This window comes from Papio anubis, chromosome 12 (assembly GCF_008728515.1).
Source record: "Papio anubis isolate 15944 chromosome 12, Panubis1.0, whole genome shotgun sequence".
In the NCBI taxonomy this organism is placed as follows: domain Eukaryota; kingdom Metazoa; phylum Chordata; class Mammalia; order Primates; family Cercopithecidae; genus Papio; species Papio anubis.
In genome coordinates this window covers 60,250,767-60,275,315 of record NC_044987.1, presented here as the reverse complement: position 1 = coordinate 60,275,315, position 24,549 = coordinate 60,250,767, and the positions used below count along the sequence as shown (strand labels likewise).

Here is a 24,549-nt window from a genome sequence, read left to right as displayed (position 1 = left end):
CATAAGAAAGAGTCAAGGGGCTGGGCGCCGTGGCTCACACCTGTAATCCCACCACTTTGGGAGGCCGAGGTGGGCAGATAACGAGGTCAGGAGCTCGAGACCATCCTGGCTAACACGGTGAAACCCCGTCTCTACTAAAAATACAAAAAAAAATTAGTTGGGTGTGGTGGTGGGCACCTGCAGTCCCAGCTACTCGGGAGGTTGAGGCACGTGAATGGCCTGAACCCGGGAGGCGGAGCTTGCAGTGAGCTGAGATCGCGCCACTGTACTCCAGCCTGGGCGACAAAGTGAGATTCTGTCTCGAAAAAAAAAAAGAAGAAAGAGTCAAGGAAAACTAACAAGTTCTATTTAAGTGCCTGAGTAAATTATAATTTGAATTAGGGCAGACAAAAAGAGGAAGAACAGATTTCGAAGCAGTGATAAATTCAGATTTGAACATGTTTGAATTCGTTCTTTCATTTACACATCTTTATTGAATACCCAGTATGTGCCAGGCAATGTGTTAGGTGACAAGTGTAAACTGAGATATCCAGGTGGTAATGACCAGCAGGCAGTTAGATACAGAAATCTCAAACTAAAAGGAAATGTCTGGCATATATAGAAGTGTAGATGTGGAAGTTATCGTCATAAAAATGACTGCTGAAGCTGTGTGAATAGATGTGATGATCATGGGGAAAAGTGGATTGATTTGGAAGAGTGCCAGCAATACAGTAATGAGTGGAAGCACCAACAATTAAAGGAAGAAGTACTAGGGTTACCACCCTTTTCCTAGTTTGTTTGTTTTTTTTTTTTTTGAGATGGAGTCTCGCTCTGTTGCTCAGGCTGGAGTGTAGTGTTGATCTCGGCTCACTGCAAGCTCTGCCTCCCGGGTTCATGCCATCCTCCTGCCTCAGCCTCCTGAGTAGCTGGGACTACAGTTGCCCACCACCATGCCCGGCTAATTTTTTGCATTTTTAGTAGAGACGGGGTTTCACCGTGTTAGCCAGGATGGTCTCGATCTCCTGACCTCGTGTTCTGCCCGCCTTAGCCTCCCAAAGTGCTTTTCCTAGTTTTCCTTCTGGCCCAATGACTGAAAAAGAACAGCTTCAAGTGAGGAAGAAAATAAGACAGTAAAGTTACAAAAACCAAGAAAGAAAACAACTTAAGCACCACATTATACAGAAAAATCAAGTTAAGATGCATACTAAAGTAGGGAGAAGAATAAATGTGAGGATAAATATATAAAATAAAATAATAAAGGAGAGATTGGAGAAAGATGGGGAGGTTTAACTAATCAAAGTCTTAGAGGAAGCAGAAAGGAATAGAATCCCAAAACTCAGGCAAAAGAAACAGAGAGAAACCATGTGAACTCAGACAGAATAGAAATAAAGACAAAAAGTTTTAAAATGTTGACAATGCCTTTCCCTCTTCCATCCAATATTGGGACTGAATCTGTACACCAAATAATTACAAAGGTTCCTGCTAGTCTGAACATTCTAGATTTAAGATGAAATTATAATTTGGGAAGCATTTGTCTCCCACCCCTATATTCCTCTAATGGATATGGAATGTACAAAGTTACCTGAGAAAAGTTAAAGACCGGTTGTGTTGTGCCCCATGCGATGACAGATCTGGTGACTTCCTCTGTGCTGAAGAGTTTACAATTTAAATAAACATTGCATGGTGATTGTTTCTCAGATTCTCCACTAATAAAATCTTTCCCATCTGGCACCATCAACAGCACATGCAACAGCAAAGCACTCTCTTTTGTTGACCCATTCGTCTGAATAACTAAATTATGGGAGGCTGGCATAGCCATGAAGGTTGAAGGATGTGGTGCTAGAGGGCTTGGTGACTTTCGGGTGGGGAGCACCAAGTTCTGTGCTTTCTTTGCAGTTTCCTCATGAATTTGATTTAAGTTTTGTGGATTTTTGGTATAGGTCATATCTTGGTTAAGTTCTGGTAGTGCCTTATTTGGACTTGTAGGAGCACAAAGTGGGGTATAATGGGTATTGCCACTTAACTTAGTATTGACACCAGTGAAATCTTTGTTATCTGTAACAAGCTCCATGGTTACCTATAAAACACAAAAAGAGAAGAGTCAGTAAGAATGTCCTTTAGAATTGGAATTAGAATTTTGAGGCTGGAAACAACATCAGATTATTAGGAAATGAATTAACTCATCCTCAAACACTCTAATAGTAAGAATATTAACAGAATGCATATACATTAACTTGCTAGACTAAGAAAAACTAGACAGATGATTTATCAATAACAAAAGATGAACCTGGAAGATCAAGTTAAGCCAGAATAGAAGAAAGTTCCCAGAAAAGAATGGAGACATGTTTAAAGGACCCAGAAATCCAGTTGAAGAGGCTCCCACTGGCTAAATCTAGGACAATTTCAGCATCAGAATGAGTAACAGTAATGGATTATAACCTATTGAATAATAATCCATGAATCCATCCTGATATAAAATAAATATGAGAGAAGAAACAGCTCCTCCGTATAGAATGCCAATTAATAAACGCACAAGAGACGGTAGAGTTAGAAATCACCATGTGACAATCATCACAGTAATAAGTGATTCAGGTTAATCCCAGTGGAGGAACACTCTTTAAAATAACCAGCATTACTTAAAAAAAAAAAAATCAACATACTGAAAAATAAAGAAAGGCTGCAGAACTGTTTCTGACTAAAGGAGAGATTAGAAAGATCTGACAAAATGCAATAGATACTCCTTGACTAGAAAGAAAATTTGCTATAAAGGCGCTGGTATAATTGGTGAAATCTTAGTACAGCCTGTAGATATAGCATCAATGCTATGCTGACTTTTAAAACTCTAGAGTATTATGCATGATGATGTCCTTGTTCTAAGGAAATATACAAAATATAAACTAAAGAATTTAGGGGGAGAGGCATGATGTACAACTTACTCTCAAATAGTTCAGAAAAAAATGTGCATGTATATGTATGGGGGAAGGAAATAAAGGGACAGAAAGAGAGACAGTGAAGAGACAGACAGACAATTATAAAGAAAATGTGACAAATAGTAAGAATTGGGGAGTCTGAGTAAAGAGTATAAAAAAAGTCTAAATGTTAAAAAGTAAAAAAAAAAGGGATGCAGGATAAATGATGAATTTGAAGAATAGAAGTGGTCACTAACTGTCAGGAGACTCAATTACTAAGGGTAAAAGGTTCTTGCTGTTTCTTTGATCTGAAATCCATAAGTGTTCATAAGTGTTACACAGCAAGGTTCTTTTTTTTTTTGGAGATGGAGTTTCTCTGTCGCCCGGGCTGGAGTGCAGTGGTGCGATCTTGGTTCACTGCAAGCTCTGCCTCCCAGGTTCATGTCATTCTCCTGCCTCAGCCTCCTGAGTAGCTGGGACTACAGGTACCCGCCACCATACCCAGCTAATTTTTTGTATTTTTTAGTAGAGACGGGGTTTCACCGTGTTAGCCAGGATGGTTTCGATCTCCTGACCTCGTGATCTGCCCACCTCGGCCTCCCAAAGTGCTGGGATTACAGGCGTGAGCCACTGTGCCCGGCCAAGGTTCTTTTACTCTATTGAAAATAGACAGCAATCTATCCAGAATAGTATTTCTCTCAAAAGAGCCAGAATAGAAACAATTTCTAGTTGATCAATCCTATTTATAACCCCTTTCTGATTTTAAACTTTGTAGTCCAGAATGAACCAGGCAGGCAACAACTATAACTTGGATAGCACAAGAGTAAGGTGATGTTAATTTTTTGCAATAATAATCATGTAAGTCTTTAAAGCAAAGTGGTATTTACTAAGACCAAGAAGAGAGAGAAGGCTTTCAAGAAGAAAAGGCAGTATGACAAAACACAGAGGCATGAACCAGTATGATACCTTACTGATTCTTTATATAGTGTGACATAGTTATTGGTAGAGAAGCTGTAGGAGAGAAGGCTGAACGGTAGGCCAGGATCATATAGTAAGTCTTGTACTTTATCCTTCGGGTGATTGGGAGTCATCAGGATGTTTTAGGCATGGCTGTGATGATTTTTTTTTTTCTTTTGAGACAGAGTCTTGCTTTGTAGCCCAGGCTAGAGTGCAATGGTACAATCTCGGCTCACTGCAACCTCTGCCTACTGGGTTCAAGCGATTTTTGTGCCTCAGCCTCCCAAGTAGCTGGGATTACAGGCGCATGTCACCACTCCCGGCTAATTTTTGTATTTTTAGTAGAGATGGGGTTTAGCCATGTTGCCCAGGCTGGTCTCGAACTCCTGAGCTCCGGCAATCTGCCCACCTTGGCCTCCCAAAGTGCTGGGATTACAGGCTTAAGCCATTGCATCCGGCTGATTTTTAAAACTCACCAGGACAAAGCTATACTGAAGCCACACACCCTGATTCTGCCATCTAAGAAATCCTAACTCACCTGAATACAAGGAAATAACCCTCTCTCCAATGAATTATATACCAGAATTCATTCTATCAGGCACACTTAGTTACTTTTCTCCTTCTTTATTCCAATTACTCTAGTCTAAGCCACCATCAATCATCTCTTTTCTGGACTAATGCCACAGACCACCTCCCTCTTTCCTCTTGCAGTCTATTCTCCATACAGTAATCTTGTAAAATGGAAATCAGATGATGTCACTCCCACGCTTCAACATCCTTTCCTTGGATCTTAGGCTAAAATCGAAACTCTTTACCTTACCTACAAAGCTCTGATGATATGGCTTCTACCTGACCGTTCAACTCTACTTTCTACCAATCTCTCTCTTGCTCACTATCCTCTGGCAACGTTCTATCCCTTGATGACTCCAAGTCCAGTCCTGCTTTAGGGCTGTTGCATCTGTTATTCTCTCTGGAATGCTCTCTGTGTTTTTTACTTTCTCCTCTTATTCTTCAAATCTCACCTTCTATGTCACCTCCATAGAAAGATGTTCCGTGATCACCATCTCCTACTTTCTCCCATCATACCATTTATTTCCTTCATAGCACTTCCACTGCTCTATTTCAAGAGATGCTACACAAGATCAAAGACCTTGCTTTTCTTGTTCACTGCTACATCATCAGTACCAGCCAATAATGCATACTCAGCAAATACTTCTGACTTCCTGAATGTGTATCTACATACCTTGAGGGGGCCAAATAGAGTCTGATCATTTTCCTGTTGCACTGGAAGTTGATCACTGAAAGAAAGTAGCTCTGATTGAATGACAGCTCGCAAAGAAAGTGACGCAGATCCAATGACTTCTGGCTGAGGAAGAAGGAGAGAGAACATTTTGGTTAGTTAAAGAGAAGCCACAGGAGATCTTAATTAAAGTGACAACATATGATGGCTTATAAAGGAAACCATGCAGGAAGAAAAAAGCTTAATTATCTAAGACAACTCTGAGATCCCACTTTCTGTCATATTTTGGTCTCTCTTCTGGTTTTTGCTACTTCTGTCTATAAGAATACAGAGGGTTTTATAAGCCACAAAGTGGTTGGAAGATTATCTTTTTCTATCACTAAGAGTTAATTCTTACTCAAAATGTTCAACTTCACTATTAAAAATAACAAATAAAATTTAGATGTCACAAATTTTTGCTATTAAAACTAGGGAAATTGTAAAGTTTAATATATCTAATGCTATCAAGGCTATGGAGAAACAAGAGGCTGTCATTTGAGTAAAGCTGGAAATATAAACTGGGAATGTGCTTTTAGATGGCAAATTTGGTAACAAATATTAAAAGCTTTAAATATTTATGCTCTTTGGCCCACTAATTTCATTTCTGGGAATTTATACTAAAGAAATAATAAACAGGCCAGGCGCGGTGGCTCATGCCTGTAATCCCAGCACTTTCAGAGGTCAAGGCAGGCAGATCACCTCAGGTCAGCAGTTCGAGACCAGCCTGGTCAACACGGTGAAACCCCTGTCTTTGCTAAAAATATAAAAAAATTAGTTGGGCATGTTGGCAGGTGCCTGTAATCCCAGCTACTCAGGAGGCTGAGGCAGGAGAATCGCTTGAACCCAGGAGGCTGAGGTAGCAGTGAGCCGAGACTGCGCCATTGCACTCCAGCCTGGGCAGCAAGAACAAAACTCTGTCACACACACACACACACACATACATACACACACAAAGAAATAAGAAACAATGCATAAAAAGCTTATACACAAATATGTATATGTTAAAAGTAGTTAACAATGAGATACACCTAGTTGTCCAATAATCAGGAATTAAGCTAATTATATAGCACATCCACATGATGGCATAACATGCAGCCATTAAAATGACACTTATTAAAAGTTTCTAATAATATTAATTGTATTTGTTATAATGGTTGATAAAAGGGTATTAATTCATGTATATCATAAACCTTCAAATACTTACAAAATTTGGTGGAAAACACTAAATAGATATTTTTGAAGAAAATGAATAAAAACCCTCAAAATGCTAAATGATAAAAAGAAAGAATAAAACCTACATACAAAATTATACAACATATTGTGTTCATTGGAAAAAGACAATGCAGATAGGCATAAATGCTAACAATAGTTACTTCTTGGTGACAGACTTACAGGCAATTTTTGCCTTTTAAAAATTATTTTTCAAGTTTTCTACAAAAATATGTAAAACTCTTTTATAATTAGAAAAAAAATGCTGGCCAGGCGCAGTGCTTCACGCCTGTAATTCCAGCACTTTGGGAGGCCAAGGTGGGTGGATCACGAGGTCAGGAGATCGAGACCATCCTGGCTAACATAGTGAAACCCCGTCTCTACTAAAAATACAAAAAAATTAGCCGGGCTTGGTGGCGGGTGCCTGTAGTCCCAGCTACTCTGGAGGCTGAGGCAGGAGAGTGGTCTGAACCCGTGAGGTGGAGCTTGCAGTGAGCTGAGATTGCGCCACTGCACTCCAGCCTGGGCGACAAAGAGAGACTCCGTCTCAAAAGAAAAAAAAAAAAAAGAAAAAAAGAAAAAAAGAAAAGAAAAAAAAATGCCATTAACTAGGTATAGGAAAATGATTCAATGTAAATACATCGAAATGTTAATAGAGTTTATTTTGAGTTATGAAATGATGCCTTTCCCGCCCTTTCTATTTTGCTATAATTTTCCAAAAAGGACCTGTATTGTATATGTCTTCTGAAAAAAGCAAAAGAAAACAAGATGTTCTTCATGCTATCCATACCAAATAAGAGGTCAAAAGATTATAAAGACTATTCTTTTATTGAAGGAAGTAAAAACTGCTTGTTATAGTTTATTGATTTACTTTATGCCAGCTGCAAGTAATTTTATAAACTTGGAATTAGTTGATCAAAACTGCTACTCACAACTGTATTATTTTGGGCTTGGATAACTTATGTATTCTGCCTGCAAACAGGAAGTAAAATCTCAAATTAAGGCTGATAGCCTGTATCAATATAGCTACCTTTCTCTAGAAGGGAACAGCACAATAAAGAGGTTAAGAACTCGGGATCTAAAGATGCAGATTTGGGATGGTGTCTTGGTTCTTTTATTAGATTGAGTGATCTTGGACATGTTATTTCACCAAATCTCAGCTTCTTCATCTGTAGAATGAAGATAATAATGTACCTAATTCACAGAGTTGTGGTGATTAAAATTGATAGTGTGCTCGTGTAGAGTCTTTAGTATTACATCTGGCCCATGACAAACAGCAGAGATTTGTAGTAGTAATAATAATAATAACAGTGGATTATTAGTACTGCCTGCACCTGAAGATTCCTAGTTTAGGCAAGAATATAGTTTTAGGTATGCTCCAAATCCCTGGGGTGAAGGTAAGGCAAAGGCCAAAATCATTCAAAGTACCTTTTTCTGTGGAGTTTTCTTTGCATAAATTTGGAAAGTGAGGTTGGAATTCCACCAGTGCTCTATCATTGGGCCACCAAACTGTACTGGAAACACAAATCGCTGCTGGAACTTCACCTCTGTAAGGAGAACCAGACACACAGACATGTCACACCACCCAACTGAAGTCATCATCAATCCATGCCTTGATACCACCTGCTTCCCTTTCAAATTTAATTAAAATCTCCTGCAGAAATCTTGTCAGTGTAATTTCACAGAAAGTGCTAGGGCTGTAGGACTGAATGAGCAGGGACAAAGAGAAAACCCTGAAGATAGTACACAGAAGACAGGCAGTGCTATGTTGCTCTGCTTTGCCATGAGAAATGAATGCCGATCATGAGTACTGGATGTGTAAGGAGACATACCTGTACACTTCACTGGGTTTTAGGTAATAGGACTGTTTTTAAAAGACAAGTTGGTAGGTAGTATACTAAAAGAAGGGGGCTGCCTGGAGGTGGAACAATGAGGGATAAACAGATAAATAGAAGAATGGAATAAAAAACTATAACACAAAAATAAACTTATCTTCTGGACACTCCTATTGTCACAAACAAGGTATCAGGTACTGATGTTAGCAGTGTCAGGCAAAGCACAGTCTGTCTCTTGGGTGGAAAGGAAGGGGTGTCTGCTATAAGTGTAAGTGGAAGAAGTGATGGTGGTATTTGAGTTTGTGCTCATGGCTATAGAGTTTTAACTAGTAAATAAAAAGAATTTGAGGCCGGGTGCGGTGGCTCATGCCTGCAATCCCAGCACTTTGGGAGGCCGAGATGGGCGGATTACGAGGTTAGGAGATTGAGACCATCCTGGCTAACACGGTGAAACCCTGTCTCTACTAAAAATACAAAAAAAAAAAAAAATTAGCCGGGCGAGGTGGTGGGCGCCTGAAGTCCCAGCTACTCAGGAGGCTGAGGCAGGAGAATGGCGTGAACCTTGAAGGCAGAGCTTACAGTGAGCCTAGATCACGCCATTGCACTCCAGCCTGGGCAACAGAGCGAGACTCTGTCTCAAAAATAAATAAATAAAATAAATAAATCAATAAAATAAAATAAAGAATTTGACACCAGAATCAAAGGATGTAAGTTTAAGCTCCAGTTCTATTGTTTATTATTACCACCTCAGAAACACTTTATCACCTATAAAATGATCTTCCTGTCCATTCACTGCTAAGGCCCTTAAAATGGATCATGAATCTGAAGAATCCTCACAAGAGGCCCAGTTATGAAGAGAATCTGCTATTTCTAGCATTCATTCAAATGACCCATTTTAACCTACCGATCTCTCTATTCATCTCTGGCCATATTAATTGGTGACTCTATACTTTTCTTGGCACTGTTGGACAGGATCTGGACCTTGCTGTGTGGATCAATGCACAGGAACTACGAACAAAAGGTCTGGGCCCAGGAAGCCCACATCCACTAGATCAGTTTATTTGGTTGCCCTACCTGGGAAAGGGAAGTAAGATAACACTTGCACCTCATTGGTGTGCTGGGAGGATCAACTGAGGTAATAAAGGAAAAAGCACTTTAGAAACTGTAAAATTCTTTATGTACAAACAGAATCCTATTTCAATTTCTCCTTACTACTTAGGTACGTTCTTGCACTGTTACTATATTTCTCATATAATTCTCTGTTTCTTAAGCTCATTATTTTTCACCACTGAGTAAAGTTAATTTACGTTATGCCAGCTGCAAGCAATTTTACAAACTTGGAATTAGTTGATCAAAACTGCTACTCACAACTGTATTATTTTGGGCTTGGATAACTGATGTATTCTGTCTGTGAGTTAAGGCAGTAAATGAAGAAAAAATTCAGGTAAATAACTTGCTAACACTGTCCCAGAGAAGATTTTTTTCAAGAGTTGAAAGGGATCCAGATTAATACCTAGTCTAATCCATATTATTATTAAGAGAGGCCCACAGGTGAGACAGTGATTTTGCCTAAGGCGCATGATTAGTGTGTGGTATAATCAGAACTAGAACCCAGTCTTGCAATTCTTGGCTCAATGCTTATTCTACATTTCCCATATAATCCTTCTCAGAAACACATAGAGAGGATCAATCACTGTGGCCAACAATAAAAATAATGTTTAAGAAGCAATATAGATTAAGGCACATTTTGGAATCGAAATGGTGCTAGGTTGAAGTTCTAGTTCTACCATAAACCAGCTGTGTGATATTACACAAGCTACTTAATTAATTTACGTCTCAGTTTCCTCTTCCCTCATCTGTGAGTTTCCTCTTTCCTCTTTATATCCTGATATGCAAAAATTCCTAAGATTAAAGGCAAGGTGCAGAACCACGTACAGGTTGGGCAGCCCTAACCCCAAAACTCAAAATCCAAAATGCTCCAAAATCCAAAACTTTCTGAATGCCAATATGATGCCAGAGTGGAAAATACCATACCCTACCTCATGTGATGGGTCTCAGTCAAAACGCAGTGAAAACTTTATTTCATGCACAAAATTATTTAAAACATTGTACAAAATTACCTTCAGGCTATGCGTATAAGGTCTATATGATACATAAATGAATTTCATGTTTAGATTTGGGTCCTATGCCCAAGATATCGTATTAATGTATATGCAAATATTCCAAAATCTGAAAAAATCTGAAATCCTAAATACTTCTGGTTCTAACCACTTTGAAGAAAGGACACTCAACTTGTGTATGGTGCACTAACACTTGCAGAAGCATGGAGGACAGGAGGTGGGGGAAGGGATAAATCAAGCTTGTCCAAACTGTGAGCCCACAAGTGGCCCAGGATGGCTTTGAATGCAGCCCAACACAAATCTGTAAACTATCTTAAAACACTGTAAGATTTTTTTGTGATTTTTTTTTTAAGCTCATCAGCTATTGTTAGTGTTAGTGTATTTTATGTGTGGTCCAAGACAATTCTTCCAATGTGGCCCATGGAAGCCAAAAGATTGGACACCCCTGGAATAAACATATTTTACATATACACGCATCGCGGCGACACACACATACACACATCTATCTATCTATCTATCTATCTATCTATCTATCTATCTATCTATCTATCTGGCTATCTATCTATAATAGCTTAAGGAAGGATATAAAAGCAACAACCTTGTTTGTCTGCAAGGATGCAACTTTTGAATTTTGAACCATGTGAATGGATTATCTAGTTCTAAAAGGAAACAAAACAAAGTAAAAATTTAAAAATCCCATGTTACTATGCTGTAAAGGAAAAGTTATTTGACTATGTAGTAGGAGTGTTAGGACCACATCTTTTATTTCTCAAACTACTTCCCAGAGAAGAAACTTAACACTGATGAACTAACTATTCATAGATCAAACTGGAAAACCAAGGCAAAGGTATCCTCAGAATATATTAGAAAAGTGGCTGTAATTTTGGGTGGCAGGAACATAAAGGTCTATTATATTATCCTTTTTCTGTATCTGAAATATTTAAAACAAATTAGAAAAAAAAAGACAACACCAAAAGCATAAGCAACAAAAGAAAAAAACAGATAAACTAGAGTACATAAAAATGAAAAACTTTTGTGCTGTAAACAATACCATCTAGAGAGTGAAAGGCCAACCCACAGAATGGGAGAAAATATTTGCAAATCATAGATCTGATAAGGGGCTTGTATTTAGGATATACAAAGAACTCTTATAACTCAACAACAAAGAGTCCGATTTGAAAATGAACAAAGGATCTGAATAGGCATTTCTCCAAAGAAGATATATAAATGGCCAATAAGCACATGAAAAGATGCTTGACATGACTGGCCATCAAGGAAAATGCAAATCAAAATCAATGTGATGTCACTTCACATCCACCAGGATGACCAGAATAAAAAAGAATGGAAAGTAACAAGTGTTGATGAGGATGTAGACAAATCAGAACATTCATATACTGATAGTGGGAAAATGGTGCAGCCACTGTTGAAAACAGTCTGGCAATTCTTGAAAAAGTTAAAACATAAAGTTACCATATGACCCAGCAATTCTACCATTAGCTATATACCCAACGGAAATGAAAGCACACGGTCCATACAAAAACATGTACACAAATGTTCACATAGCAACATTATGCAAAATTGCCAAAAAGTGGAAACAACCTGAATGTCCATCAACTGAGGAAAGGATAAATGAAATGTGGTATATCTATGCAATGGAGTTTTAGCCATAGAAAGGAATGAAGGACTGATAACCTAAAAATATTATGGTAAGTCAAAGACAGTAGTCAAAAAAATCACAAGTTGCATGATTCCATTTATATGAGACACCTAGAATGGACAAACTGATAGAGACAGAAAGAAGATTAGCAGTTGCTTAGGGCTGGGGAAAGAGGGAAATGGGAAGTGAAAGCTAGTAAGTATGGGGCTTCTTTTAGGGGAATGAAAATGTTCTAAAATTAGATTGTGGTGATGGTTGCACAGCCTTGAAAATATTGGCCGGGCATGGTGGCTCATGCCTGTATCCCAGCACTGTGGGAGGCCGAGGCAGGTGGATCACTTAAGGTCAGGAGTTCAAGACCAGCCTGACCAACATGGTGAAACCCCATCTCTACTAAAAATACAAAAATTAGCCAGGCATGCTGGCACACACCTGTAATCTCAGTTACTCAGGTGGCTAAGGCAGGAGAATTGCTTGAAGCCAGGAGGTGGAGGTTGCAGTGAGCTGAGATCAAGCAACTGCACTCTAGCCTAGGCGACAGAATGAGACTCCGTCGCAAAAAAAAAAAAAAAAAAATTAAAAAATTTTATACTTATTAAATGAGTAAATTGTACAGTATGTAAATTATGTCTTGTTAAAGTTGTTTTAAAAGAAGAAAAATGGCGACAGTTGAAAGAAAATGATTTAAGCATCATAATTTTTGAGTTCTAGTCAGTTATGTTACTAGTGACCTGCTGCCTTATATTAGAATAGTCATAGTATCACTGGGCCTGTTTACTCCCTTATAAAATACAGAAATTACAGTAGATTCACTTCAAAGTTCTTTCTAGCTCTAAGATTTTATGATACTACAAAAGTCAAATGAGGCCAGGCATGATGGCTCATGCCTGTAATCCCAGCACTCTGGGAGGCCGAGGTGCACGGATCACCTGAAGTCAGGAGTTCGAAACCACCCTGGCCAACATGGTGAAACCATGTCTCTACTAAAAAATACAAAAATTAGCTGGGTGGGGTGGCATGCGCCTGTAATCCCAGCTACTCAGGAGGCTGAGATGGGAGAATTGCTTGAACCCGGGAGGTGGAGGCTGCAGTGAGTAGAGATTGCGCCACCACACTCCAGCCTGGGCGAAAGAGCGAGACTCCATGTCAAAAAAAAAAAAAAAAAGTCAAATGAGTAATTACGAATTCAAAAATTCTTCCAAAATCAGAATGTCTAAGGTGCAGAAAACCAGTGTGTCTCTTACTTCCATTTGTAATTTTACTGGAGGCGAGTCGAACAACCTCAGTGATCAAAGCTGTCTTTCCCAATCCGCTTTCCGAAAAGCCCACAGGAAAGTGATATTCTACAAAGAAAGTGCTAAAAAGAAAAACAAAAAAAGTGATTAAAAACTAACCAAACAATAAACCTAATTTCCGTCTGATAAATCCAACATATATTTGAAGTCCTATTTTCAGGACCTCTAGTACTCAGAAGCCTTACCTCTTCTTCAAAGCTTTCCACCAATCCTTGTCAGAGAATCAAAGGTTCCCTTTCTTGTGTTCCCACAGCACTTTTAATACAAAACATCTATTTTGGGCCCTAAAGCCTTATGTTATAGATAGCCATTTAAATGTTTCTCTGTCCTGCTAACTGTAAGATATGTAAGAACAGAGTCTGTGTCTTAATTTTCTTTAGTCCCATACTTACACAGTTCTTGGGATCTAGTGGGGATTCAGTATATTTCTGTACATTAAATGATGCATATGAAAACACATCCCAAATCACAGTATTATACAACTGTTGATTATTATCATCAGACACACTTTCGAAAAATGTCAAATTTAGCTTTCTCATGTTAGAGACATACCGCTTTTTTGCTGTAGTCACCTTAGGTGGTGTACCAGCATAGCTTTTTTTGTCAGGGGTCATCTGATGATTATCTGGAGGAATTCCCATGGTTTCAATGATGATTCTGACTGAATGTGTTCTACCCAAAAGGGCCAGTCTATCCACACTTAGTGTCATCGTTTGGGTATCTTCTGGAGTTTCTGAGAGCATCTGTTGTTCAACCAAATTTCTGAAAGGAGTTCACACAAGCAGTGAGGCATACTGTTACAGGCTTCACATGAAACAATCTAGTTTGCACAGGCAAGATGAGGAAAGAGGGAGGGCAGCAAGTTTTAATTTTTTAATTTTTATTTTTGCACAGGGTATTGCTCTGTCACCCAGGCCAGAGTGCAGTGGCATGATCATGGCTCACTGCAGCCTTGACCTCCTGGGCTCAAATGATCCTCCCACTTCAACTTCCCAAGTAGCTGGGACCACAAGCATGGGTCATCACACCCGGCTAATTTTTGTATTTTTTGTACAGATGAGATGTTACTATGTTGCCCAGGCTGGTCTTGAACTCCCAGACTCAAGCAATCCTCCTGCCTCAGCCTCCCAAAGTGCTGGGATTACAGGTGTGAACCACCACACCCAGTCAAGCATCTTGATTCACAAGTTATCAAGGATTGGAAACAGCCTTAATTATCAGAATTCTGGTCCTATAGTGCAAGAAATCTCAAAAAATGTAAAAACAATTATAATCTAAAGGTTTGAGAGTGTATATTCAGGGTAACTGGAATCTATGCTCGCAGTACAAAAAAATTTTTAAATACTATATATACATATACACACACACATACACACACACACATATACACACACATATATACACACACACACACATATATATACAATACACATGAGTACAGAAACTGAAACTACAAATTTAGGTTTTTCTAGAAGGGACACAGACCTTATTTCAGTTACCCACTATCCTAATGTAACTACTATTGTCACTTTTGTGTATTTCTTCTCATTTGCTTTCCTTATGCATATTTTCTACATAGTCGTGATTACAGTACACATACAACCTAGAATCCTGCTTTCTTCCTTAACCATTTAAATTATACCTATCTTGGTAGAATCAATAAAATGAAAATGACCATACTGCCAAAAGCAATCTACAAATTCAGTGCAATTCCCATCAAAATACCCTCATCATTCTTCACAGAACTAGAAAAAAAAATCTTAAAATTCACATGGAACCAAAAAAGAGCCCACATAGACAAAGCAAGACTAAGCAAAAAGAATAAATCTGGAGGCATTACATTACCTGACTTCAAACTATACTGTAAGGCCATAGTCACCAAAACGGCATGGTATTGGTATAAAAACAGACACACAGACCAATGGAACAGAATAGAGAATCCAGACATAAAGCCAAATATTTATAGCCAACTGATCTTCGACAAAGCAAACAAAAACATAAAGTGGTGAAAGGACACCCTATTCAACAAATGGTATTGGGACAATTGGCAAGCCACATGTAGAAGAATGAAATTGGATGTTCATCTCTCACCTTATAAAAATATCGACTCAAGATGGATCAAGGACTAAATCTAAGACCTCAAATCATAAAAATTCTAGAAGACAACAATGGAAAAACCCTTCTAGACATTGGTTTAGACAAAGACTTCATGACCAAGAACTCAAAAGCAAATGCAACAAAAACAAAGATAAATAGATGGAACTTAATTAAACTAAAAAGCTTCTGCACAGCAAAAGAAACAGTCAGCAGAGTAAACAGACGACCCACAGAATGGGAGAAAATCTTCACAATCTATACATCTGACAAAGGACTAATATCCAGAATCTATAAGGAATGTAAACAAATTAGTGAGAAAAAAATCAAACAATCCCATCAAAAGTGGGCTAAGGATATGAATAAACAATTCTCAAAAGAAGATATACAAATGGCCAACAAATGTATGAAAATATGCTCAACATCACTAATGATCAGGGAAATGCAAATCAAAACCATAGTGCGATACCATTTTACTCCTGCAAGAATGGCCATAAAAAAAAAAAAAAAAAGAATGTTGGTGGGGATGTGGTGAAAAGGGAACACTATTACGCTGCTGGTGGGAATGTAAACTAGTACAACAACTATGGAAAACAGTGTGGACATTCCTTAAATAACTAAAAGTAGAACTACCATTTGATCCAGCAATCCTACTTCTAGTATCTACCCAGAGGAAAAGAAGTCATTGTATGGAAAAGATACTTGTACACGAATGTTTATAGCAGCACAATTTGCAATTGCAAAAATATGGAACCAGCCTAAATGCCCATCAATCAACGAGTGGATAAAGAAATTCCATATATATATATGGAATACTACTCAACCATAAAAAAGAAACGAAATAACGGCATTTGCAGCAATCTGGATGGAATTGGAGACCATTATTCTAAGTGATGTAGCTCAGGAATGGAAAACCAAACATTGTATGTTCTCACTCATAAGTGGAAGTTAAGCTATGAGGATGCAAAGGCATAAGAATGATACAATGGACTTTTGAAACTGAGGGAAAGAGTGGGAAGAAGGTGAGGGATAAAAGACTAAAAATTAGAGGCCGGGTGCGGTGGTGGCTCACACCTGTAATCCCAGCACTTTGGGAGGCCAAGGTGGGCGGATCACCTGAGGCTAGGAGTTCAAGAGTAGTCTGACCAACATGGAGAAACTGCGTCTCTACTAAAAATAAAAATTAGCTGGGCATGGTGGCGCATGCCTGGAATCCCAGCTACTCGGCAGAAGAATTGCTTCAATCCTAGAGGTGGAGGTTGCAGTGATCTGAGATCGTGCCATTGCACTCCAGCCTGGGAAACAAGAGCAAAACTCTGTCTCAAAAAAAAAAAAAAAAAGGCTACAAATTGGGTACAGTATCATATTGCTTAGGTGATGGGTACAACAAAATCTCAGAAATCACCACTAAAGAACTTATTCAGGTAACCAAATACTACCTGTTCCCCAAAACCTATGGAAAAAAAAGTACCCATCTTTTCAGATTATTACATTTTTAAGAATTACAATGTTTACTGAGTTATTGCAACTTAATCACTCTAATGGTGCTGGACAAATGGGTCATTTCACCTTAGGAGATCTTGTGAAAATAATATTCCTTTGCGTTTACCTTTAAATAAACAGAGCAGCTCACCTATTTTTCTTGCCTGTTGACCTCTTCTTCAGCTTATGATCACTTGACTCCAGAACCTTAGACGATCTGGCAAGAGCTGTTGACTGGCTTATTTTTTTAGAAGGGACATCATCATCCTCTTCACTGAGGAAATCACTGATGCTGGTATCAGATTTCTATGGAGAGGAAGAAACAGAGACACTAAAAGACAGCTGCTTTGGGGATTGTGGCAACGAAACATTTCTCTAAAGAAAGCAAGTTCTAAAAAAAAGAAAGCAAGTTCTTCTCTGTACATACATCACTCTCTTAAAGAAAGAACTGACACCAGGGAGATAATCCCGTATTTCTCCTGGTTATACAAAAATAATCTGAAGTTCACAAAAATAACCTACAAGTTCAGTTGAAAGCAAATAAATGAAGGTAGATTCTTCTTTCAAATTCTCAATAACAATAATAATTATTTATTGACTATAGACTGTATGTCTGGTATTATGCTTAATGCTACATGTATATTTCTAACATTCACCACATTCCTACAAGGTTCCTTTATCTCAGTTTTTACAAGAGAGAAAATCAGAGCTGAAAAAAGTAAGGCAGCTTGTTTATGAACCATACCTGTAAAGCCAGATTTTGATCTCCATGGGCTTCAAAGCCTGTATTTCTACCATAGTTTGAGGCCAAATGACTTGGACGATGTCACCTAATTATTTGGATAGACTACTTATTTATTTATTTTTTTGAGACACAGTCTCACTGTGTTGCCAGGCTGGAGTGCAGTGGCACAATCACAGCTCACTGTAACCCTGACCTCCCCAGGGCTCATGTGATCCTCCTACCTCAGCCTCCTAGCTGCGACTACAGGCATGTGCCACCACCCCCGGCTAATTTTTGTATTTTTTGTAGAGTTAAAGTTTGGCCATGTTGCCCAGGCTGGTCTCAAACTATTGGGCTCAAGTGATCTGCCCGCCTCGGCCTCCCAAAGTGCTGGAATTACAGGGGTGAGCCACTGTACCCAGCCAAGACTACTTTTCGTCACCATTCTATACTACAAATGATTCATTCTGCTTTTAATCTTGCTAAAATGAACTGTTTACTATATATAGGTCACAAATTTCCTTAATGAGGGAAACAATGGCTAAGCCCCTTGCAATTCATTTTTATTTTGAGAAAAGGCAGCTACTGCAATGGACTGATCAGCCCTTTACATCACAAAATGTAAAATAAAGAGAGAAGATGGCATTATAGTTACTGGGTTCCATTTAAAAAAAAAGATACAAAGCTTGCTAATATAATATAAATTCAGGACACAAACCCAAAGTTATTTTAAGTCTATCATTTAAAACTACCCTTTTTTCAGCGTGTCAGGGGGTATAATGTGTTGATCTGTGACAGGGGGACAAATTAATTTAAATAAGCATGATAAGGATGTCTTCTTGGAAGCAATACAACTTTTTTTTTTTTGAGATGGAGTCTCGGTCTGTTGCTCAGGCTGGAGTGCAGTGGCATGATCTCCGCTCACTGCAACCTCCGCCTCCCAGGTTCCAGTGATTCTCATGCCTCAGCCTCCCAAGTAGCTGGGACTATAGGCATGCGCCACCACACCTGGCTAATTTTTGTAGTTTTAGTAGAGACAGGGTTTCACCATGTTGTCCAGGCTGGTCTCGAACTCCTGACCTTAAGTGATCTGCCCGCCTTGGCCTCCCAAAGTGCTGGGATTACAGGCGTGAGCCACCGCGCCACCACAATACAACTTTAAAAGGCAAAATTACAAAGATTTTTGCCTTTAAGTTTTCCTTTAAGTGGCAACTTTTAAAAATGGTTATTGATGAGTGCAACTGAAGAATAAATTTTAAATTTTATGTAATGTCAACTAATTTAAGCAGCAGCATGTGGCTAGTAGCTACATTGAATAGCATGATTGTCAGGTTGCTTTTTTTTTTTTTTAAATTATACTTTAAGTGTAGGGTACATGTGCACAATGTGCGATTTGTTACATATGTATACATGTGTCATGTTGGTTTACTGCACCCATCAACTCATCATTTACATTAGGTATTCCTCCTAATGCTATCCCTCCCCTAGCCCTCCACAGGCCCCAGTGTGTGATGTTCCCCACCCTGTGTCTAAGTGATCTCATTGTTCAATTCCCATCTATGAGTGAGAACAGGCAGTGTTTGGTTTTCTGTCCTTGTGATAATTTGTTCAGAATGATGGTTTCCAGTTTCATCCATGTCCCTGCAAAGGACATGACCTCAACTTTTTTATGGCTACATAGTATTCCATGGTGTATATGTGCCACATTTTCTTAATTCAGTCTATTATTGTTGGACATTTGGGTTGGCTCCAAGTCTTTGCTATTGTGAATAGTGTTGCAATAAACGTATGTGTGCATATGTCTTTATAGTAGCATGATTTATAATCCTTTGAGTATACACCCAGTAATGGGATTGCTGGGTCAAAAGGTAATTCTAGTTCTAGATCCTTGAGGAATTGCCACACTGTCTTCCACAATGGTTGAACTACTTTACACTCCCACCAACAGTGTAAAAGCGTTCCTATTTCTCCACATCCTCTCCAGCACCTATTGTTTCCTGACTTTTTAATGATTGCATTGTAAATGGCATGAGATCGCATCTCATTGTGGTTTGGTTTGCATTTCTCTGATGACCAGTGATGATGAGCATTTTTTCATGTATCTGTTGCTGCATAAATGTCTTCTTTTGAGAAGTAGCTGTTTATATCCTTCATCTACTTTTTGATGGGATTGTTTGATTTTTTCTTGTAAATTTGTTTAAGTTCTTTGTAGATTCTAGGTAATAGCCCTTTGTCAGATGGGTAGATTGCAAAAATTTTCTCCCATTCTGTAGGTTGCCTGTTCACTTTGATGATAGTTTCTTTTGCTGTGCAGAAGCTCTTTAGTTTAATTAGATACCATTTGTCAATTTTGGCTTTTGTTGCCATTGCTTTTGGTGTTTTAGTCATGAAGTCCTTGCCCATGTGACTACTGGCTACCGAATTGGACAATGTGGGTACAGGACATTTCTGTCATCACAGGAAGTTCTAATGGACAACATTGTCTTACAAGGCTCCATTTCGAAGGATCCTTATCAATATGCACAGTTTTTTCTAAAAAAAGGTTTGTTTCCACAGATGCTGGAGAGGATGTGGAGAAATAGGAATGCTTTTACACTGCTGGTGGGAGTGTAAATTAGCTCAATCATTGCGGAAGACAGTGTGGCAATTCCTCAAAGATCTAGAACTAGAATTACCATTTGACCCAGCAATTCCATTACTGGGTATATACCCAAAGGATTATAAATCATGCTGCTATAAAGATACATGCACACATATGTTTATTGCAGCACTATTCACAATAGCAAAGACTTGGAACCAACCCGAATTCCATTAATGATAGACTGGATTAAGAAAATGTGGCACATATACACCACGGAATACTATGCAGCCACAAAAAAGGTTGAGGTCATGTCCTTTGCAGGGACATGGATGAAGCTGGAAACCATCATTCTGAGCAAACTATCACAAGGACAGAAAAGCAGACACCGCCTATTCTTACTCATAGATGGGAACTGAACAATGAGATCACTTAGACACAGTGTGGGGAACATCACACACTGGGGCCTGTCGGGGGGTGGAGGGTTGGGGAAGGGATAGTATTAGGAGAAATACCTAATGTAAATGATGAGTTGATGGGTGCAGTAAACCAACATGACACATGTATACATATGAAACAGACCACACATTGTGCACACGTACCCTAGAACTTAAAGTATTAAAAAAAAAAAAAAAAGGTTATTGACAAGGTAATCAAAATCTAGATGAGTCCAAGGGCTGAAAGGAATTAAGGTTAACATAAACTACATTGCTCAACAGCTAAGAATTTCAGGTACCAAAATACAAGGTAGTCACACTGTGAATGCTATTCAATATTAAGAATGTCAAACACTGACTTTGGGGAAGGAACATTGTAACTCCTTGACTTTCCCACTGTCTCATGGTCAGTTAGTTCACTCCTTCTTTCAGGCAACAAACATTTTCTAAAATTATTTTGTTCAAATAGCATGGGGGATTATGTAGTACCATTCACACATTCATTTATTCACTAAGTATTCACTGAGTGAGCACTCGGTATCTGTCAGGCCTTTGCTGTACTGGTAATAAAAAGAATGAAGACACATTCCTGCGTACAAGGGACTATATCATACAACGTGGTAAGAGCTATAATAGAAATATGTGCAAGATATATGGGTATTCAGGTAACAAATTATGCTTGGAGAAGTCTGGGATGATTTCTTCACAGAGGTGATGAGTTGATCTTTAAGAATTAAGTTTATCAGATGGATAAGAGCATTTCAGCATTCAAAGTAGAAGGATTAGTACCAGCAAAAAATAGGGAGATACAAGAGCTAAGGCCAGGTGCAGTGGCTCATGCCTGTAATCTCAACCCTTTGGGAGGCCAAGGCAGGAGAACTGCTTGAGCCAGGAGTTTGAGACCAACTTGGACAACATAGTGAGACCCTGTCTCTACAGGAAAAAAAAAAAAAAAAGAGCTAAAATGTTTCAGAGTGTCAAGTGGCATGAGACTCCAGTAAGGCTGGAGACTCCGGTGGGTAAAGGGTGTAAGTGGGAGACGAAGTTAGAGAGGTCATTCACGGTCAGATTCTAACACCATGCTCAAGACTGACGACACACTGTGGTCTAGTAGAAAAAAATACAGGCTTTTTGTCAGATAGACTAGGGTGAGAATTCCAATTCTGCCACTTAATTATTAGTACTTAACCTCTTTAAGCTTTTGTTTAATGCTATGTAAAGGAGAGATAATACTATCTCATGCAGCTGGTAAAAGAATTAAATAAAATAGAGCTGGACATGGTGGCTTACGCCTGTAATCACAGCAGTTTGGGAGAGTGAGGTGGGCAGATCACTTGAGGTAAGGAGTTCAAGACCAGCCTGGCCAACATGGTGAAAGCCTGTCTCTAATAAAAATACAAAAATTAGCCAGGTGCAGTGGCATGTGCCTGTAATCCCAGCTACTCGGGAGGCTGAGGCAGGAGAATTGCTTGAACCCGGGAGGCGGAAGTTGCGGTGATCCGAGATTATGCCTCCGCACTCCAGCCTGGGTGACAGAACGAGAGACTCCGTCTCGGAAAAAAAAAAAAAAGAATTAAACAAAATAATGAATGAAAAACAGTATTTAGTGCTCCATTAGTTTCAGCCATAAAAAAAAAAAAACAAACAAACAACCCGCCCAAGTATTTAATAAATGATAGATAAGATGTGAAGTCCCTAGCACACAGAAAATGGGTAATAAATATGTAATAAATATTTCCTCGTTATCCTATAGGGAACATATTATCAGTGATGACTGTGAAGGTGGGAAGTCATGAAATCCTAACAGTTCCTAAGGTCTTTCTCACCCACCTCCTCGTGTCCAATCCCACTGCTGCTACTCTCATTCAGGCATTCTCTCTCATACCTCCCGTAGCCCAGTGGCTTCCTATCTGCTTCTGGTTATTCCCTCTTCAGTCTTCAGCCCCCTTGTATGGCTGCCAGACTCAGATTCCTAAAACACTCTTGTGATATGTGACTTCCTCTTCACTTGACATGAAAAGCCTTTCATAGATTGGCTGCAATGTGCTAGCCTGCCTTTTCAACTTCTTTTCCACACAAATTATCATCTAGTCAACTGGATCCCTTGTAGTGCAAAAATGTGGTTTTCTGCACAGGTCATTCTTCTACACCCATTTTGTATCTTTTCTCCGCTTCTCAAAACACTATCTTTCAAGTCTCAGTTAAAACTGAAAGGACACAAAGATAGATGTGTACCCCCCCCCCCCCGCTACACCCTTTTGTTCTGCTCTCTAATCTTTGCACATACCAGAGATTTCGTAAGTTCTGTGAAGTACCTGTTTTTCTGCACGTACCAGAGATTTTGTTTTGGCACATACCAGAGATTTTGTAAGTTCTGAGGCAAGGTCACAAGATGTGTTTAAGTAAGATAAAACTCTTGCTGCCATAAACCTGCTCTCCCGCCTCAAAGGTTGAACCGAAATATCAGAAATGGCGGGAACCAATCATAGTTAGCCAAATCGCCTTGTTCAAACACTAGCCAATCATATATCTGATTTGTATAATAACTCTATGCCCACTTTTCTTAGACTATATAACACTGCTCGGAGCTCAGTGGAGGAGCTCTCCTGCCCGTCTCGTTTCGCGAGCGAAGGAGAGTTCCAGGTTCGAACCTGTAATAAAGATCCTTGCTGCTTAGCTTTGACTCTGGACTCTAGTGGTCTTCTTCGGGGAATAAATGGTCTAGGCATAACAAAACCCTTTATTCTTCATTATGCTTTCCCCCAACAATCTCATGTAAAAGTTTTCCCTGCTTCTTCCAAACTGTAGTAGCCCTCACTGGCTTACTACTGGGCTGGTATAAACTACCTTGTATTTCAGTATCTTTTTTTGACCTGGAGAAAAGGAAAATCAGGAGCATGAACCTTTGCACATATAAACAATTACTTGTGGAACAGGGATTGGACTTACTATGTATAGACTCTAGAAGATGCTAAGTCAATGAAAAGAGCATAAGGCTTGACAGAAAAAAGAACTTCGAAAAAACCAGCGCTGCCAGAAAAGAGAATCCCTGTCTCACAGGCCAGAAGAGTTTTGTCTCCTACGAGTAAGGAGTATTTTTGGAATATTTTTTAACAGATACCAGTTAAGGATGGTTCTGAGGGTATAACTACATCAGCTGTTCCTTATAAAAGCTCTAAGGAAACCATATAATACATTAATTAAACCATAGGCTTTGGACTCAGGCAAACTTGAATTTGAATTCTGGCTCTAATACTTATTTGTTACATGTTCTTGCACAAAATACTCAAATTCTACTAGGCCTGTCTCAACATCTGTAAAATGAAGATAATACTTTCTTCTTCAGGTTGTCATTATGATTAAGTAAGGTAAGGTATGTAAAATGCATAGCTGTCTGGCAAGTGGTATCATGCCTCCAGCTACTAATATTATTAATACATTTGTTCTCTAATTCTCAGTGCTTTAGGTTCAATGACTTACAGGTACTGTATAAAATAAGTTCTCCAGAAGACTTTGGTCATACTGAGGGTCATTCAGTTCACTGCTGCAATACACATCACTCCCAGGAGATGGGCAATCTGGAGGAGAGCCTAGCCCATCCCAGAAATTGCCTTGGGATAATTCAGCACTGCAGAGATAAGAAAACAAAGCAGAAGAATTTTAACAGAAGTTTCAGCTGAACTATTCTCTCTTTAGTGAAACTTTCTGAAGTTCTAAATGTGGAAGGAGATATGTTAAACAAAAGACTCACATTAAACAGAAGACTACTGAATAAATATTTCCCAATTATACTACCCCTCCTCTGGGATGCTAACAACCAGTATTCAAAAACACACTACTGACACTGATTGTGATCTCATTCATTTATTCAACAAACATTTACTGGTCACCTATTATGTGCTAGGTCCTGGAAGATACAGAGATGGCTAAGCTAACACAATCTGTACTCTTGTTGTATTTACAGTCTGATAGAGAGAAAAAAAGGTATAATTCA

General features: G+C 38.9%; 1 protein-coding gene across 12 annotated transcripts in view; it reads right to left on the bottom strand.

Moving 5' to 3' along the window:
- The window catches only part of C2CD3 (C2 domain containing 3 centriole elongation regulator), a 156,008-nt gene that overhangs the window by 78,330 nt on the left and 53,129 nt on the right, over positions 1–24,549 (bottom strand). For 10 of the 12 annotated variants that reach the window (XM_021926297.2, XM_021926305.2, XM_021926302.2 and 7 more), the window contains 7 exons: positions 24,036–24,183; positions 16,968–17,122; positions 13,793–14,002; positions 13,190–13,302; positions 7,762–7,880; positions 5,089–5,211; positions 1,562–2,056 (listed from right to left, as the gene is read on the bottom strand). In XM_021926297.2, the coding sequence (XP_021781989.1) occupies positions 1,562–2,056; positions 5,089–5,211; positions 7,762–7,880; positions 13,190–13,302; positions 13,793–14,002; positions 16,968–17,122; positions 24,036–24,183 (1,363 nt within the window). Of the gene's footprint in view, positions 1–1,561; positions 2,057–5,088; positions 5,212–7,761; positions 7,881–13,189; positions 13,303–13,792; positions 14,003–16,967; positions 17,123–24,035; positions 24,184–24,306; positions 24,332–24,549 lie in introns of those variants that run through there. The other 2 variants (XM_031653132.1, XM_021926303.2) reach the window with 2 other exon arrangements.